This window comes from Oncorhynchus clarkii, unplaced genomic scaffold, assembly GCF_045791955.1.
Source record: "Oncorhynchus clarkii lewisi isolate Uvic-CL-2024 unplaced genomic scaffold, UVic_Ocla_1.0 unplaced_contig_13633_pilon_pilon, whole genome shotgun sequence".
NCBI classification, from domain to species: Eukaryota; Metazoa; Chordata; class Actinopteri; order Salmoniformes; family Salmonidae; genus Oncorhynchus; species Oncorhynchus clarkii.
The window spans coordinates 211797-230343 of NW_027261082.1; the positions used below are offsets into that span (position 1 = coordinate 211797).

The 18547-nt window shown below is 43.0% G+C and overlaps 1 protein-coding gene across 2 annotated transcripts; it reads right to left on the reverse strand.

The window, feature by feature from the left end:
• Nucleotides 1-266: 266 nt before the first annotated feature.
• On the reverse strand, nt 267-10815 carry LOC139404697 (solute carrier family 22 member 17-like). Of its 2 annotated transcripts, none has more exons than XM_071147309.1 (10): nt 10369-10815; nt 8998-9525; nt 5509-5612; nt 4759-4913; nt 3785-3950; nt 3154-3269; nt 2927-3032; nt 2213-2436; nt 1079-1190; nt 267-904 (listed from the first exon to the last, which is right to left on the reverse strand). In XM_071147309.1, the coding sequence occupies exons 2-10, from the start codon at nt 9463-9465 to the stop codon at nt 628-630; spliced, it is 1728 nt and encodes a 575-aa protein (XP_071003410.1). In that variant the 5' UTR covers nt 9466-9525; nt 10369-10815; the 3' UTR covers nt 267-627. The 2 variants fall into 2 exon arrangements, with proteins under 2 accessions (XP_071003410.1, XP_071003411.1); XM_071147310.1 differs by having other exon boundaries at nt 8998-9329; nt 10369-10814.
• Nucleotides 10816-18547: the final 7732 nt, after the last annotated feature.

Below are 18547 nucleotides of genomic sequence, written 5' to 3' on the forward strand. Positions count from 1 at the left end.
CCATCTTTTGTTTTTCAACGGAAGGACTCTTGGGTTTGAGGATGGAGCCTATTAGTATTTATTTAATGCAAGTTCAAAGTTTCACCAAAGTACCCTCAAGTATAACGTTCCTCATAAAGAATCTTCAATCAATATAATTTCCCCCAATGTCTTTAAGAGCAGTAGACAAAATTGCCCTCATCTTGTCTTAGTACGATGCTTTTCGACAATACAAAGTACCCTTCCCAAAAACTTCTAGAAACAAAACTCCTACAGTTTTTTTTTAAATAAATAGATAACCTAGCATTCATAAAGTTAAAGAAACTACGTTGTAGGTATTTACAGGACCGTTTCCATAACATACCTGCCTCTACCTCCGTGAGCTGTGTGTGATGCCATACTCTGCCAGCTAATACACAAATCAAAAGGGCCTCTCTGATGGTGGCAGACGGAAGCATGGGCAGAACGCATCTGCTCCCTTTCCTGACACACAGGCCTTATGGGAAAGGTGAGGGGAGGTGTGGGTCCCTTCAACCACCCTCCTTCATTGGCTCAGCACAACCATCTTCAGCAGACAGCTGACCCTCTTCTCCCTCGCCAGCTTCCTCTCCGCGACCTGCTGACACTCTGGGCTGGCGTTATGACCTGCTAGGTCTCTGGGTTGGGGGTGGCCAGCAGGGGCACGTTGTCCCTCCTCCTCCGACCCAGCGAGGGGCGCCGGTACTGCTCCCCGTCGGCCAGCGTCTGGGGCAGCGGTTTCCTCTTGCTCTCGGGCAGCAGCAGGATGGAGAGCACGGCCAGCAGAGCCAGGGAGGAGTACACCACGTGGTGTAGGAAGTAGCCGTAGTGGTTGCGCAGGTCCATGAGCGGCGAGGTGAGCCGACCCACACAGCCCAGGGCCAACACCGTGCCCACGCCAATGCCCCTGGACGAGAGGGAAAAGTTCAAAGGTTAGTGATCTCCAAGAGGAAAGACGAGGATCAAGCCAAAAATTACACCCATTAATATGAATATTAGGCCTAAATAATACATCTAATACACGGAAACAAGCCTAGATGGGGAAGACTCGTGTGACAGTCTATGAGTTGCTGGTCCTTACCTGATGATGGTGGGCATGATCTCTGCTGTGAAGAGGACACAGAGAGAGGCAGCCGCCTGGGAGGAGAAGAGACCCATCACTGAGAACACGGTGATGGCCGCCTCACTTAGATCTGAGAGAAGGATAGGAGGGAGAGTTAACTTAGAACTGAGAGTTAATTTAGGACTGAACTCCACAGACTGACTGTCTGGCGATTACATCTGAAACTGAGACACGACTTTGACATTACTGCCACGGCAGTGTCCTTCTTGAACTGGTCTGGTATACCACCATTCAGCCACAAGGTGGTGCCATGCAAAAATAACCTGTGCTTCCTGTATTCAATGTCAATTGAGAAAATGATGGAGTCGTAACTACTTCATGACATGTGGTCCCCTATGAACTGAATTACATTTACCCTCTATGTATTCCAGGTGAGGACTATCTATGTGTACCTAACTATGTGTTTTCCAGGTGAGGAGTAGGTAGAATTTGGCCCCTAACTATGTGTGTTCCAGGTGAGTAGGTAGAATTTGGCCCCTAACTATGTGTGTTCCAGGTGAGTAGGTAGAATTTGGCCCCTAACTATGTGTGTTCAAGGTGAGTAGGTAGAATTTGGCCCCTAACTATGTGTGTTCAAGGTGAGTAGGTAGAATTTGGCCCCTAACTATGTGTATTCCAGGTGAGGAGTAGGTAGAATTTGGCCCATACATGTTTGTATCCCAGGTGAGGGGTAGGTAGAATTTGGCCCTTAAGCACTGACACGGGATTATATGTTTTAGTGGATGAAAACATATCTGATCCTATATCAGTGGTTAAGGGACTATTTCTACAAAGCATTATGCCAATCCGTATTTGAAACAATGGATAAATGTAAACACTCAAATGCATAGACAGAGCTATGAATGCAAGGACTGACCATCAATGACATCAACATTATAGTTTTAACCATGTTTTAAGGTTATACAGTGATTGTTTACAAACATTGAAGTAAAACAAGCTTATATTTTGGTTTCTGATGGGGTATAACAGTTGAACTAAGCTCATGAGGCATTTTTAGTTGTATTCTTCAAGATTCAATGGGTATAAATCATTAATTTACAAGTCCAAAAATGGGTGTAGTAACTAAGGATTCTACCTTGAACGCCAACTTACACTCCATCAGTCCGAGGAGAATCAGAGATGCCAGCCCTGTCATCGTCATGGCGAGGAGCAGGATACCACGTCGACCACACCTGTTCACGGTTGCCCATAACAACAGCCAGGCCCCTCCTCCCGCACAGACAGAGAGTAGATAGGTCCAATAGAAGCTGGGGGCAGTGCCTCTGACATCACCGCGGAACGAGCTGTAACAGTGACTAATGCCATGGGAAATGAACCTGACAGACAACAGGAGAAGATGGAGAGGGAGAATCATGGTCTGATTGGCAACTACTGTATGAATTCTATGGGTGCCAACCTGTAAAATGTTGATAGAAGCAAGGCCAAACCTTTACATTACACTATATGTAGCATACATACTACTATACATACTACTATGATTGATTACCAAAATGTCGTTACATCTTATTAGTAAACAGTGTAGTTATTGTGTAGTTACACAAAGAAGTTAAACTTGCATGTACTGTATTTGTATTTATTAGGGATCCCCATTAGTTCCTGCCAAGGCAGCAGCTACTCTTCCTGGAGTCCAAACACATTAAGGCACTTACATTACATATACAACTAAATATAGAACAGTACATCATATAACATTATTACACCACTGCATATCTACTACTGGTAGACCTACTACTATTACTATGTGTGCAGCTAATTAAAGTCTGACATGTGAGGGCAAACTTCAAACAACACAGTTAGGTGACTTACGAGGTGAAGCCGAGCACACATATGTTTTTCCAGATGTTCCTGCTGTGTACGAGCTCTGGGAAGGACAGATGTGGGCGAGTAGAGGGAGATAGCTCGGAGTCCAGCTCTGAAATAATGACAACACCACAAGTCACACTGGAGGCATCAGCAGAGAATTGTTTTTCTAATAAAAGTCATAAATCTCATGAAAAGACCCACACAAAAAAGACAAAATGGTTCCCACACACCTGTGAAGCTCTCGTCATCCCTCCCTCTATCTCTTCTTTCACTGAAGGAATTCAAATCAGCTGATCTCTCAGAGAGGAGGAGCCAGCGAGGAGACTCAGGAAATACTCCTGGAATACTGAAACAAAAACATGTTCATGTCATTTTCTCCTAGCTTCCTTCTAGGTTGAAGATAACAACGGTTAAGACAAGAGGGTTGTAATTAAGTCATAAGGCATGAGAATCCAGGGATTACCGTGTGACAACTCCTGATTAAGGGCTGTTCTTAGGAAGAATTTTAAATAATGGGACCAGCAATGCTAGTTAGCTTCCACATGGAATTATTAGGTTCTTCAACCTAGGATCCATCCCAAGCTATTCTCTCCCCTGGAACAGCAAAGTTCATATTTCATTTGCTCTGTGTTCAATTTACTATTTGCAATAAAAGGTCATGAGGAGTGTGGGAGGGACACTGCACCTTGAAGCCAAATGCTAATGTATTCTGACTTGAGTTAATGGCTAAAATCAATACAATGCCGGGATGCTCTCAGCAAGTCAGTTTGCATTTACTTCTTTAATGAAATGACTACCATATTCCCCTTCCCCTTGTCCATAAGCTACTATCCCGCAACACACACACACACACACACTCACCCATAGGTGAGGAACAGAGAGAGTGGTGCAGCCCCAGTTCCAAGTAAGCCTCTCCAGGACTGGTAACCCAGAGCAAAACCCAGCAACAGCAGCTCCCCAGCAACTGTAGTTAGTCCTGCCACCATTGTGACTAACAGACGTAGTGAGGGGTCACAGAGTTCAAGACCTGTCAATCAAACACACAAGACAAAACAATGAATGATAACAAAAGATGGTCATCATGGCAGTAGACTTTTGATGCTTTTGTTAGAGCCTTTTGTACTATGGCTCTGTGTTTTGACCAATCATGTGACGTGCCTGGATTTGAACTTTTTTATTTTTTATTATCAAACTCCCTTTTTTCTCCATATGTCAGATGGTTCAGCACCATCCTCAGGAAATTGTTTTCATTTTTGGAGTTATTCTCATTTCTGGATAAGGCTTGAAATACAGAATAAAATTATGATATGTCACATGACTGCGCAATACACATGGCCCTAACTATGACACCAGTATGTATCTGAGACTACTCACGTGTGATGTAAAGGCCCTAACTATGACACCAGTATCTGAGACTACTCACGTGTGATGTAAAGGCCCTAACTATGACACCAGTATCTGAGACTACTCACGTGTGATGTAAAGGCCCTAACTATGACACCAGTATGTATCTGAGACTACTCACGTGTGATGTAAAGGCCCTAACTATGACACCAGTATGTATCTGAGACTACTCACGTGTGATGTAAAGGCCCTAACTATGACACCAGTATGTATCTGAGACTACTCACGTGTGATGTATAGGCCCTAACTATGACAGCAGTATGTATCTGAGACTACTCACGTGTGATGTAAAGGCCCTAACTATGACACCAGTATGTATCTGAGACTACTCACGTGTGATGTAAAGGCCCTAACTATGACACCAGTATCTGAGACTACTCACGTGTGATGTAAAGGCCCTAACTATGACACCAGTATCTGAGACTACTCACGTGTGATGTAAAGCGTGAGGTAGACACCGGCGCTAGCAGCAGCCAGGCAAAAACGCATGACAATAAAGAATGGGGGAGCAGTAGAGACGCACACAAGCACGCCAAATACCACTGAGAGGGTCAGAGAGGTGAGTAGTGTCTTCAACCTGCCCAGTCTGAGGAAAACATAAAGAGAAGATACAAAGCTCTGTTTTAGTAGTGCTTAAACACTGGCCGGTTTCATGGAAAGTAAATTCAGATATAGGCCTCTTAAAAACAGATTTAAAAACCAAGTTAACAGTCCTGGTTTATTGAGTCCAAGAATAAAGAAAGTAAATAACCAGGGTCATTTCCATGTAAATACATAGTTATTTAGGGACATTTAGTCTAGAAATATATGTAAACGATGTTCATTCAAGCACATTTCTTGATTCAAGTGCAGCCCAGGCCTGAGTCTGGATTCAAGTGCAGCCCAGGCCTGAGTCTGGATTCAAGTGCAGCCCAGACCTGAGTCTGGATTCAGGTGCAGCCCAGACCTAAGTCTGGATTTAAGTGCAGCCCAGGCCTGAGTCTGGATTCAGGTGCAGCCCAGACCTGAGTCTGGATTCAAGTGCAGCCCAGGCCTGAGTCTTGATTCAAGTGCAGCCCAGACCTGAGTCTGAAACTGTCGTTGAAAGCTTAATTTGATGATCTTAATGAACTGAATCTTGTTGGCTAATTACATTTGCTTCATCTCACTTTAAACCCTTTGTATTTCTCAGCTCGTCTCACCTGTCAGCTGCAAAGCCCAGTCCCAGGCATCCTGTCAGAACGCCCAGGATGAAGGACACCTCTTCGACTGGGACCAGCCAGTACTGACCACACACCAAATCCCACTGGGAGAGGAGAGGAAAACAACAGAAGAATACAGAAAGGGAAGAAACAGTTAAACATTTTATGTTATGCACAATCACTCCATCAATAGGCCATTTTTCCAGATCATACAATTTTTTTTAAATTTCAACCAAACTACAGTATATATAAAATGTGATTTCAATAATTTCCTTTCAGTGTTTGAAATGACTTGAGTGTGACTTTGTTATTACATCTCAAGAGCTCTGCATTTTCTACTGTTGAAAGCTAAGTGATTATAATTATCTACAGAGATAGCATCGTTTTTGGGCACAGTCAGGGAAGCTGCTGCTAACAATACCTTATGTTACTGGAACCTATGCAGGGACGCATAAAAGCCTGTCAAATACTATCACTCATCCTCACTGGTCGGCATAGATGCACTGTATAGTAACCTCACACATGAAAGCATAGCGGATGAGGTGCTTGGTTTGGGAGAAAAGAAAAAATGCCAAACCTGCACACAAACAAGTTCACAAACTGCCCAGACCAGTTATAAACCTGACTCGAAAGCATTATAATGCCCTTGGCCGAAACCTTTGCCTTGCATTTTCCCCCTCTTATAGTAAACATCCTCATGTCAAAGGGGCATATAGGCTGCCATGGTGATACGAGACAGCTGCTTAAAGGGGCATATAGGTTGCCATTGTGATACGAGACAGCTGCTTAAAGGGGCATATAGGCTGCCATGGTGATACGAGACAGCTGCTTAAAGGGGCATATAGGTTGCCATTGTGATACGAGACAGCTGCTTAAAGGGGCATATAGGTTGCCATGGTGATACGAGACAGTTGCTTAAAGGGGCATATAGGCTGCCATGGTGATACGAGACAGCTGCTTAAAGGGGCATATAGGTTGCCATGGTGATACGAGACAGCTGCTTAAAGGGGCATATAGGCTGCCATGGTGATACGAGACAGCTGCTTAAAGGGGCATATAGGCTGCCATGGTGATACGAGACAGCTGCTTAAAGGGGCATATAGGTTGCCATGGTGATACGAGACAGCTGCTTAAAGGGGCATATAGGCTGCCATGGTGATACGAGACAGCTGCTTAAAGGGGCATATAGGTTGCCATGGTGATACGAGACAGCTGCTTAAAGGTGCTTCGTTCAGTATTTCACTGAAGCCTTATTGAATAAAGGCGGTGGGCTGATCAGAGCTTTTATGGCCTCCGTGAGAAGTTACTGAAGAAGCACCGTGGTGTTATACAGGTGGAGTAAAGGTAAAAATACACTCTGAAACCAACCACTAAATCAGGCCTTGTTTCTATGAAAAGACTAACTGAATGATATTCCTGCCATCTATAGGTGCATGGAACCACCACTGCAGTAGTCTGTCTCTTCAGTTAGAGTGACTCCTTGAGACCAGTGTATGTTCAGTTAACCACAGAGGGCAACAGGCCCACAGAACAGCTTACAGAAGAAGCATTGGGTATGCCACCCGCGCCACCACGCATTGGAATTCAAAACAAATAGAGAGTCGGTCCACAGCGAGCCAATTGAGAGCTTAAGACATCCATGGAAGAATTGGGCGTGGTGGACATTTGTCAAGAGTTCTGCCAAAGACATTAGGCCTGGTGCGTCATAAGGCATTGTAGAACAAGTACACACAACAGTAAATGAAGAAAGGCAGGATGAGTTTGGTTGTACATTTCCCATTACTTCCCTCTATTATTAACAAAGGCCTACTATTTATAACATAGGCCTACTTCATCAAAGCTGTGTTAATGGTGAAAGCGTTTTTTACTGTTGCCGTGATTTTGACAGTTACTTACAGGCAGCTCATTGGCAAGTAAGTTTTTTTTTTTTCCCTTCATATTACAGTACACCTACTGTAATCTAATTACGGTATCAAAGCAAGTACCGTGTAATGACACACAGTACACTACTGTAAAATGTATTATATTATATCGTAAAAAAAAAAAGTAAATACAACTGTAATCGGAATGAATGGATCAATGGATGAAATTCATTGAGGGGAGGGGGTTTGTATTTCACAGTATTTTAATGTAATTACAAGGGATATACATTACAGCATATCTATAAATATGTGGGGTATTATATCACTTGCACTTCTAGAGGCCTTAACTTATTCGGGATCGGTGTCTCATCCACGGGACGGTTGAGATAATGTAGGCTAATGCGATTAGCATGAGGTTGTTAGTAACAAGAATATTTTCCAGGACATAGACATATCTAATATTGGCAGAAAGCTTAAATTCTTGTTAATCTAACTGCACTGTATAATTTACAGTAGTTATTACAGTGAAAGAATACCATGCTATTTTTTGAGAGTGCACAGTTTTGAACTTGAAAAGTTATTAATAAACAAATTAGGCACATTTGGGCAGTCTTGATACAAAATGTTGAACTGAAATGCAATGGTTCATTGGATCAGTCAAATGTTGCACATACACTGCTGCCATCTAGTGGCCAAAATCTAAATTGCACCTGGGTTGGAATAATACATTATGGCCTTTCTCTTGCATTTCAAAGATGATGGTACAAAAAAATACAATAAAACTGTTGTTTTTTTCTTCGTATTATCTTTTACCAGATCTAATGTGTTATATTCTCCTACATTCATTTCACATGTCCACACACTTCAAAGTGTTTCCTTTCAAATGGTACCAAGAATATGCATATCCTTTCTTCAGGGCCTGAGCTACAGGCAGTTAGATTTGGGTATGTCATTTTAGGCGAAAAAATTTAAAGAAAGGTGTGGATCCTTAAGAGGCCTTAAGAAAGTCTTCCAAACTGACAGTGACTACAGGGCAAATCAGACCAAAATAACATGCTCAACCATTTAATGTTTAAGACTTACTGCCACTCCAATTATGTCCCCTATACAAATTGATGGGGCACTATAACCACATAGGAGTTAAATTGGTACAGCATTCTCACTAACGGGTGCTACAAATATAGCCTCTTACAAAGGCATGTCTCAAAATATGTTAATGAGTCAACAATGCCAACAATACAATACTATGTACGCACTTTTGGTCAAAAGGTTTTTGGCACTCCAAAGATACGGTACGTTACTGTATTCTGTTGGGTGGATTACAGTACCTTTCGAAATACAGCCATTCTTACCCCACCCACAACATTTTCCCATAACGCACCATCATTTACAGTACGCTGCAGTTAAATATTTCAAAGTATTTTACCAATGCTAATACCAAAAATTACTGTATAAATTACCGTTTTCTGTTACAGTGCATGTAAGGGTATCAGAACTTCACTGAAGAATGCATTGTATCATTGTTAAACAATCATTCCCTGCTCCCCTAGGAGCTACTTGGATTCTGAGACCGGGAATTACAAACTAATCAAGAAAACAATGAAGCCGACAAAGTTCCTTGAGGTACCTCAGTAACAATGTTAATCCTCAAGCCTTCTGTGACATTGTAGTCCCAGCCAGCTTCACAGTTTTCCACCCCGGACTGGGTACCGTTGATAAACTGCTTGCACTGAGACAGCCCCCCGCTGTCCCCCACTCTGCCCCCCTTCTCCCAGGGCAGGGAGGCGTTAAGGATCTGGGCGGCAGGCAAGGGTCCCGGGAGGCGGCAGTGGTGGGGTGAGGTGAGGGTAAGCAGGGAGTCCGAGGAGAGAAGGAAGGCCAGGAAGAGATTGGGCAGGATGGAGAGACCAATGAGCATCCTCTGCTTCTTCCTCCCCAGGGCCAGGACCATCACCTCCCCTGTGGGAGGCAGGGAGGGGGGATGTGGGAGGGAGGAGGAGGGAGTGGGAGATGAGGGAGTGGGAGAGGAGGGGAGGGAGGAAGGGGGAGGCGGACAGGGGGAAGGGGAGGGGAGGGGGGACTCAGGTGATGTCATGACTGAGGGCCAGAGAGGCTGTGGTCACTTCTTAGATGGACTGGGAAATATGGGGAATATCTGTGGTGGGAAAACATACACAAATATTGACAAGCTTGGATTCACCATTACTACTTTCTCCAAAATATATTATTAGCTACAGTATACAGTTCACCTGCAGAATAAGAATAAATAGCTCAGTGAATGGATCTGCTTTCTTATTTATCTACAGACTTGAACAGTCCGTTTTACAACTTTCACCTGTGCAAGGGGAATCACCAATATAACCCTGTTACACTTGCATACTTAATTAATCACAAAGTCGGGGCAGAATGATATCTCCAATCAATCCCATAAAAGAGCGTAGAGGGAGCAATGCCAACCGCATGACATAATGTTTAGCCAAATATTCGATTGGCGGAAATACCCGTTTATTACTGGGTAAAAAAGAGAATACGTTTTTATCTGTAGTATGAATATAACACGTGTAAGAAATACGTTGTACGGTTATATTTTATAGCCCTAGATCATGGAAGGTTTTTGGACACGTCTATACTATCAGCCATAAGGGCATGGTCCATTATACTGGCAAGGCCATGAACTAGGCTACTGCTAAAGGAATGAAGTTACATAATAGCTTTTTCAGACAGGGGGAAAGTACTGCATCGAAGGAAAAGAGCCAACTCATATTTTAAGAGGTTTTGAGCAACACACACAAAGCACCAGAAAATAAAAATACCTAACATTATTGTGTAACATTGTAACATGAATAAAACTGGCATGGTGGTGACATAATCGGTCACTGAAACAAACGCACTCACGCATCTGCCCGGGGCAGACAGCTAAACACATTATTTTGTAAATATACAATATTGTCACAGGCTGTGTGGCATGGGGACAGTTGCAGCAAAATGAATGACGTACCCCTTTCCAGTATTATTATAGTCGTCGGATATTATAATAAATCCACTGGGTTAACGATTGCCCATTGTCACTTCCGAACGTCCGTTTTGGGAAATCCAAAACATTGAAGGGGATAAAGGGAACAGTTCCAAATTGAGTTGAAATTTCACCGCATTATCTCAACTCTTCCTATGCGTCTTCTCTCTGTCGGCTTTGGCTATTATTCCATCCTGTGATATATAGGCTTCTGTCCCGGGGTGGTGTTATATGAAGCACTGGAAACTAAAGTCCTGTCTGAGAAGATAACGCAGGGCTTCAACATTGACACCCACTGAAACCTACTTTAGGAAGCAATCCGTTTTGCTGTATTGGCAGACAGGTTGATGCTCGACTTCTACCGTCCCTGATTTCTAACATTGTTGCTCGACCGAACTATATGTCCGCCGACATGAAACAAAGAAATTCAATATTAAATTATTATTTCTGACATCATCTTAAAGGGGACGGGTCACATAACTGCTGGCTGGCTGGCTGAACGAGACGAACCGATCATTTTTGTCTCTGGGACAAAGAGAGGGTGGAAAACTGCATTGGTAGAAGCGATCTCCAGACTCGTGAGAAATCGGGTGTAGTCGTTGAGGGGACGTCCCCAGCTTTCACTGCAAATTGAGTCATCTGGCGCATGGTGGGGCCATACATCACATATTATTCTCAAGGTTGAAAGAGCTCGCATTATGCGCTGTATTATAAATGGACTGTCCAGATTATTTTGTCATTTGCATGGAGAGCATATTGTAGATATTCCCTTCGTGCCTCTACCCTTGGGCACACTGTGCCGTCCTACTTCTCACACCAGTGTAGCGAATTCAGGGGAGTAGCCTGACCAGGACTCGAACACAGGTCCCTGCAATTGTCCAACCAAAAACGTACAGTAAGAGGTCTGAACCTCTTGAAGATATCATAAAGTGATCATTAGGTCGTGTAATTAATTACCAATTCCTTCTTTAAATGCGTCCCCTGCTATATTCGAACAAGTCACTTAGGATCATACCGTTGGTACACGCTTTTGATGGCTGCACTTGGGTCAGAGCCGGTCCCTGCTATTCTGCTACCATAGGTGAAACCAAAAAAATGCCTCTCCCTGCAAAACTAGAATAGTCCCAGTAAGCAAAATGAAGTTGACAAGACGTTAAAAAAAAAACGGATTTTCTGTACTTTGATATCAGGTACATTTTCGGTTCTAAATGAAAGTTGAAAATACTTATTTTCCGGATGTTGAAAATACGCATTTTACAGACGTTGAAAATATGAATTTTCCGGGTGTTGAAATTAGGCTCATTTTTGGTTCTGAATGAAATGTAAAAACAAGTGATTTATATATGTCTATGTTTGTCCAGACAGGACAAAATCTCAACCAAACATAGACATAATATGATTCATTCAGATTTGGCCCGCAGCAAAATGTGGATATCAAGGCGGGTCCTGAACTGCAACAAAAAAAGATGTCCAGAAGGCGTCGGAGTCTGTCCGTGCTTACTGAGTTGTAGGCAACACTGTTGCCTGAAATTTAATTTTATGAATGCCCATCTATCAAATAACATTTTATTTGTCACATACACATGGTTAGCAGGTGTTAATGCGAGTGTAGCGAAATGCTTGTGTGCTTCTAGTTCCGACCATTGCAGTAATTCCTAATAAGTAATTTAACAATTTCACAATTACCTTATACACACACAAGTGTAAAGTAATGAAAAATAATATGTACATAAAAATATATGGATGAGCGATGGCCGAATGGCATAGGTAAGATGCAGTAGATGGTGTCGAGTACAGTATATACATATGAGATTAGTAATATAGGGTGTGTAAACATTATAAAGTGGCATTGTTTAAAGTGGCTAGTGATACATTTATTACATCCAATTTGTAATTATTAAAGTGGCTAGAGATTTGAGTCAGTATGTTGGCAGCAGCCACTCAATGTTAGTCTGATGTCCTTGAGATAGAAGTTGTTTTTCAGTCTCTCGGTCCCAGCTTTGATGCATCTGTACTGACCTCGCCTTCTGGATGATAGCAGGGTGAACAGGCAGTGGCTCAGGTGGTTGTTGTCCTTGATTATCTTTTTGGCCTTCCTGTGACATCGGGTGGTGTAGGTGTCCTGGAGGGCAGGTACAGTAGTTTGCCCCCGGTGATGCATTGTGCAGACCTCACTACCCTTTGTAGAGCCTTACGGTTGTGGGCGTTGCAGTTGCCGTACCAGGCGGTGATAAAGCCCGTCAGGATGCTCTCGATTGTGCATCTGTAAAAGTTTGAGAGTGTTTTTGGTGAATTTCTTCAGCCTCCTGAGGTTGAATAGGCGCTGCTGCGCCATCTTCACCACACTGTCTTTGTGGGTGGACCATTTCAGTTTGTCTGTGATATGTACGTCGAGGAACTTTAAACTTTCCACCTTCTCCACAACTGTCCCGTCGATGTGGATAGTGGGCTCAACCCACTCAAGTGACGCACCCCTCCTAGGGACGGCATGGAAGAGCACCAGTAAGCCAGTGACTCAGCCCCCGTAATAGGGTTAGAGGCAGAGAATCCCAGTGGAGAAAGGGGAACCAAACAGCAAACAGGAAGACGCTTATCCAGAGGCGACGTGACCGGGGACTTTAATGCAGGGAAACTTAAATCAGTTTTACCTCATTTCTACCAGCATGTTAAATGTGCAACCAGAGGAAAAACAATTCTAGACCACCTTTACCTCACACACAGAGCTTTCCCTCGCCCTCCATTTGGCAAATCTGACCACAATTCTATCCTCCTGATTCCTGTGTACAAGCACAAATTAAAGCAGGAAGCACCAGTGACTCGGTCTATAAAAAAAAGTGGTCAGATGAAGCAGATGCTAAACTACAGGACTGCTTTGCTAGCACAGACTGGAATATGTTCCATGATTTTTCCAAAGGGATTGAGGAGTCACTGGCTTTATCAATAAGTGCATCGAGGACATCGTCCCCACGGTGACTGTACGTACATACCCCAACCAGAAGCCATGGATTACAGGCAACATTCACACTAAAAGGGAAGAGCTGACGCTTTCAAGGAGCAGGACTCTAACCCGAAAGCTAAGAAATCCCACTATGCCCTCCGACCATCAAACAGGCAAAGTGTCAATACAGGACTAAGATTGAATCATACTACACCAGCTCTGACGCTCGTCGGATGTGGCAGGGCTTGCAAACTATTACAGACTACAAAGGGAAGCACAGCCGAGAGCTGCCCATTTACACGAGCCTACCAGACGAGCTAAATAAATTCTATGTTCGCTTCAAGGCAAGTAACACTGAAACATGCATGAGAGCATCAGCTGTTCAGGACGATTGTGTGATCACGCCCTCTGCAGCCGATGTGAATAAGACTTTCAAACAGGTCAACATTCACAAGGCCGCAGGGCCAGACGTGTACTCCGAGCATGCGCTGACCAACTGGCAAGAGTCTTCACTGACATTTTCAACCTCTCCCTGTCTGAGTCTGTAATACCAACATGTTTCAAGCAGACCACCATAGTCCCTGTGCACAAGAACACTAAGGTAACCTGTCTAAATGACTACCGACTCGTAGCACTCACATCTGTAGCCATGAAGTGCTTTGGAAGACTGGTCATGGCTCACATCAACACCGTTTTCCCAGAAACCCTAGACCCACTCCAATTTGCATGCCGCACCAACAGATCCACAGATGATGCAATCTCTATTACACTCTACACTGCCCTTTCACTCCTGGACAAATGGAACATCTATGTGAGAATGCTATTCATTGACTACAGCTCAGCGTTCAACACCATAGTGCCCTCAAAGCTCATCACTAAGCTAAGGACCCTGGGACTAAACACCTCCCTCTGCAACTGGATCCTGGACTTCCTGACGGGCAGACCCCAGGTGGTAAGGGTAGGTAACAAAACATCCACCACACTGATCCTCAACACGGGGGGCCCTCAGGGGTGCGTGCTCAGCCCCCTCCTGTACTCCCTGTTCACTCATGACTGCACAGCCAGGCACATATCCAACACGATCATTAGCTTTGCTGATGACACAACACTGATCACTGACAATGATGAGAAAGCCTATAGGGAGGAGGTCAGAGACTTGACCATGTGGTGCAAGGACAACAACCGCTCCCTCAACGTGATCAAGACAAAGGAGATGATTGTGGAATACAGGAAAAAGAGAGCAGAGCACGCCCCCATTCTCATCGATGGGGCTGTAGTTGAGAAGGTTGAGAGCTTCAAGTTCCTTGGCGTCCACATCACCAACAAACTAACATGGTCCAAGCACACCAAGACAGTCGTGAAGAGGGCACAACAAAACCTGTTCCCCCTCAGGAGACTGAAAAGTTTTGACATGGTTCCTCAGATCCTCAAAAGGTTTTACAGCTGCACCATTGAGAGCATCCTGACGGGTTGCATCACTGCCTGGTATGGCAACTGCTCGGCCTCCGACACGCAAGGCACTACAGAGGGTAGTGCGTACGGCCCAGTACATCACTGGGGCCAAGCTTCCTGCCATCCAGGACCTCTATACCAGGCGGTGTCAGAGGAAGGCCCTAAAAATAGTCTAAGACTCCAGTCACCCTAGTCATAGACTGTTCTCTCTGCTACCGCACAGCAAGCGGTACCGAAGCACCAAGTCTATGTCCAAGAGGCTCCTAAATAGCTCCTACCCCCAAGTCGTAAGACTCTTGAACAGCTAATCAATTGGCTACCCAGACTATTTGCATCCCCCCCCCCCTTCTGGAATGCTGCCTCTACTCTCTGTTATTATCTATGCATTGTCACTTTAATAACTCATGTACATCTACATATTACCTCAATTACCTCATTGACATGAGAAACAAGAGTCTCTGGTCTGATTAAACCAAGATTGAACTTGGCCAAACGTCATGTCTGAAATAAAAACCTGGCACCATCCCTACGGTGAAGCATGGTGGTGGTAGCATCATGCTGTAGGGATGTTTTTCAATGGCAGGGACTGGGAGACTAGTCAGGATAGAAGGGAAGACGAACAGAGCAAAGTACAGAGAGATCCTTGATGAAAACCTGCTGAGTAAAAAAACCTTCTGAGTAAAGGATCTGAATACTTTTTTCTTTTTTAACTTCACCTTTATTTAACCAGGTAGGCTAGTTGAGAACAAGTTCTCATTTACAATTGCGACCTGGCCAAGATAAAGCAAAGCAGTTCGACACATACAACAACACAGAGTTACACATGGAATAAACAAACATACAGTCATTAAAACAAACGTGTAAATGTAAATGTGATGTTTATTATTTAATACATTTGCAAAAATTTCTACAAACCTTGTCATTATGGGGTATTGTGTGTAGATTGATGTGGGGGGGGAAACTAATTAATCAATTTTAGAATATGGTGTAATGTAACAAAATGTGAAAAAAAAGTCAAAAGGTCTGAATACTTCACGAATGCACAGTATGTAAATGTTGTGTTAGTAAAAAAAATATTTAAAAAAATCATAACACAGAATGTTGAGAAATAGCCATCAAAATACTTATTTAAAATAAATTTAATTGCACAATTACTTAACTTTTGCCAGATATCTACTAAATAATATTGTGGTATTTATGGAACTGGTCATTTCTTTCCTTTCAACAATTTTGGTGACAACAGTAGTGGTGCTTATTTCAGGGAATCTTTTTGATACCATATAAAGTATTGGGTAATCAGATTCGTCATTCATTCGTGCCATGTCATTTCCAAAGGAAAACAGTGTAGGTAGATAGTGTACTGAAATCTGTGTCACATTTAACCATAGACAACACAAAAATATCCTACTGTATCTTGGAATGTTTTGTTCTGTGATTCACAACCTTTGTTGACTTTAGGATTAGATATGTCAACACTTGGAATACTTCCAGATGGAAGAAGATACAGTTGAAGACAGAAGTTTACATACAGATAGGTTGGAGTCCTTAAAACTCATTTTTCAACAGCTCCACAAATGTCTTGTAAACAAACTATAGTTTTGGCAAGTCGGTTAGGACATCTACTTTGTGCATAACAAGTCATTTTTCCAACAATTGTTTACAGACAGATTATTTCACTTATAATTCACTGTATCACAATTCCAGTGGGTCAGAGGTTTGCATACACTAAGTGTGCCTTTAAACAGCTTGGAAAATTCCAGAAAATTATGTCATGGCTTTAGAAACTTCTGATAGGCTAATTGACATCATTTGAGTCAATTGGAGGTGTACCTGTGGATGTATTTCAAGGCCTACCTTCAAACTCAGTGCCTCTTTGCTTGACATCATGGGAAAAATCTAAAGAAATCAGCCAAGACCTCCGAAAAAAAATTGTGGACCTCCACAAGTCTGGTTCATCCTTGGGAGTAATTTCCAAAACGCCTGAAGTTACCACATTCATCTGTACAAACAATAGTACGCACGTATAAACACCATGGGACCACGCAGCCATCATACCACTCAGGAAGGCGACGTGTTCTGGCTCTTAGAGATGAACATACTTTGGTGCAAAAAGTGCAAATCAATCCCAGAACAACAGCAAAGGTCTTTGTGAAGATGCTGGAGGAAACAGGTACAAAAGTATCTACAGTGCCTTGCGAAAGTATTCGGCCCCCTTGAACTTTGCGACCTTTTGCCACATTTCAGGCTTCAAACATAAAGATATAAAACTGTATTTTTTTGTGAAGAATCAACAACAAGTGGGACACAATCATGAAATGGAACGACATTTATTGGATATTTCAAACTTTTTTAACAAATCAAAAACTGAAAACTTGGGCGTGCAAAATTATTCAGCCCCTTTACTTTCAGTGTAGCAAACTCTCTCCAGAAGTTCAGTGAGGATCTCTGAATGATCCAATGTTGATCTAAATGACTAATGATGATAAATACAATCCACCTGTGTGTAATCAAGTCTCCGTATAAATGCACCTGCACTGTGATAGTCTCAGAGGTCCGTTAAAAGCGCAGAGAGCATCATGAAGAACAAGGAACACACCAGGCAGGTCCGAGATACTGTTGTGAAGAAGTTTAAAGCCGGATTTGGATACAAAAAGATTTCCCAAGCTTTAAACATCCCAAGGAGCACTGTGCAAGCGATAATATTGAAATGGAAGGAGTATCAGACCACTGCAAATCTACCAAGACCTAGCCGTCCCTCTAAACTTTCAGCTCATACAAGGAGAAGACTGATCAGAGATGCAGCCAAGAGGCCCATGATCACTCTGGATGAACTGCAGAGATCTACAGCTGAGGTGGGAGACTCTGTCCATAGGACAACAATCAGTCGAATATTGCACAAATCTGGCCTTTATGGAAGAGTGGCAAGAAGAAAGCCATTTCTTAAAGATATCCATAAAAAGTGTAGTTTAAAGTTTGCCACAAGCCACCTGGGAGACACACCAAACATGTGGAAGAAGGTGCTCTGGTCAGATGAAACCAAAATTGAACTTTTTGGCAACAATGCAAAACGTTATGTTTGGCGTAAAAGCAACACAGCTCATCACCCTGAACATACCATCCCCACTGTCAAACATGGTGGTGGCAGCATCATGGTTTGGGCCTGCTTTTCTTCAGCAGGGACAGGGAAGATGGTTAAAATTGATGGGAAGATGGATGGAGCCAAATACAGGACCATTCTGGAAGAAAACCTGATGGAGTCTGCAAAAGACCTGAGACTGGGACGGAGATTTGTCTTCCATCAAGACAATGATCCAAAACATAAAGCAAAATCTACAATGGAATGGTTCAAAAATAAACATATCCAGGTGTTAGAATGGCCAAGTCAAAGTCCAGACCTGAATCCAATCGAGAATCTGTGGAAAGAACTGAAAACTGCTGTTCACAAATGCTCTCCATCCAACCTCACTGAGCTCGAGCTGTTTTGCAAGGAGGAATGGGAAAAAATGTCAGTCTCTCGATGTGCAAAACTGATAGAGACATACCCCAAGCGACTTACAGCTGTAATCGCAGCAAAAGGTGGAGCTACAAAGTATTAACTTAAGGGGGCTGAATAATTTTGCACGCCCAATTTTTCAGTTTTTGATTTGTTAAAAAAGTTTGAAATATCCAATAAATGTCGTTCCACTTCATGATTGTGTCCCACTTGTTGTTGATTCTTCACAAAAAAATACAGTTTTATATCTTTATGTTTGAAGCCTGAAATGTGGCAAAAGG

What these genes read in the sequence shown, in the direction of transcription:
- LOC139404697 (XM_071147309.1), bottom strand. Translation starts at nt 9,465, where the DNA reads ATGACATCACCTGAGTCCCCCCTCCCCTCCCCTTCCCCCTGTCCGCCT. An exon ending in CTGGGCTTTGCAGCTGACAG is followed by an intron (nt 4,914 to 5,508) that starts GTGAGACGAGCT and finishes TGTTTTCCTCAG; the next exon opens with ACTGGGCAGGTTGAAGACAC. An exon ending in TCTCTGTTCCTCACCTATGG is followed by an intron (nt 3,270 to 3,784) that starts GTGAGTGTGTGT and finishes TTTTTGTTTCAG; the next exon opens with TATTCCAGGAGTATTTCCTG.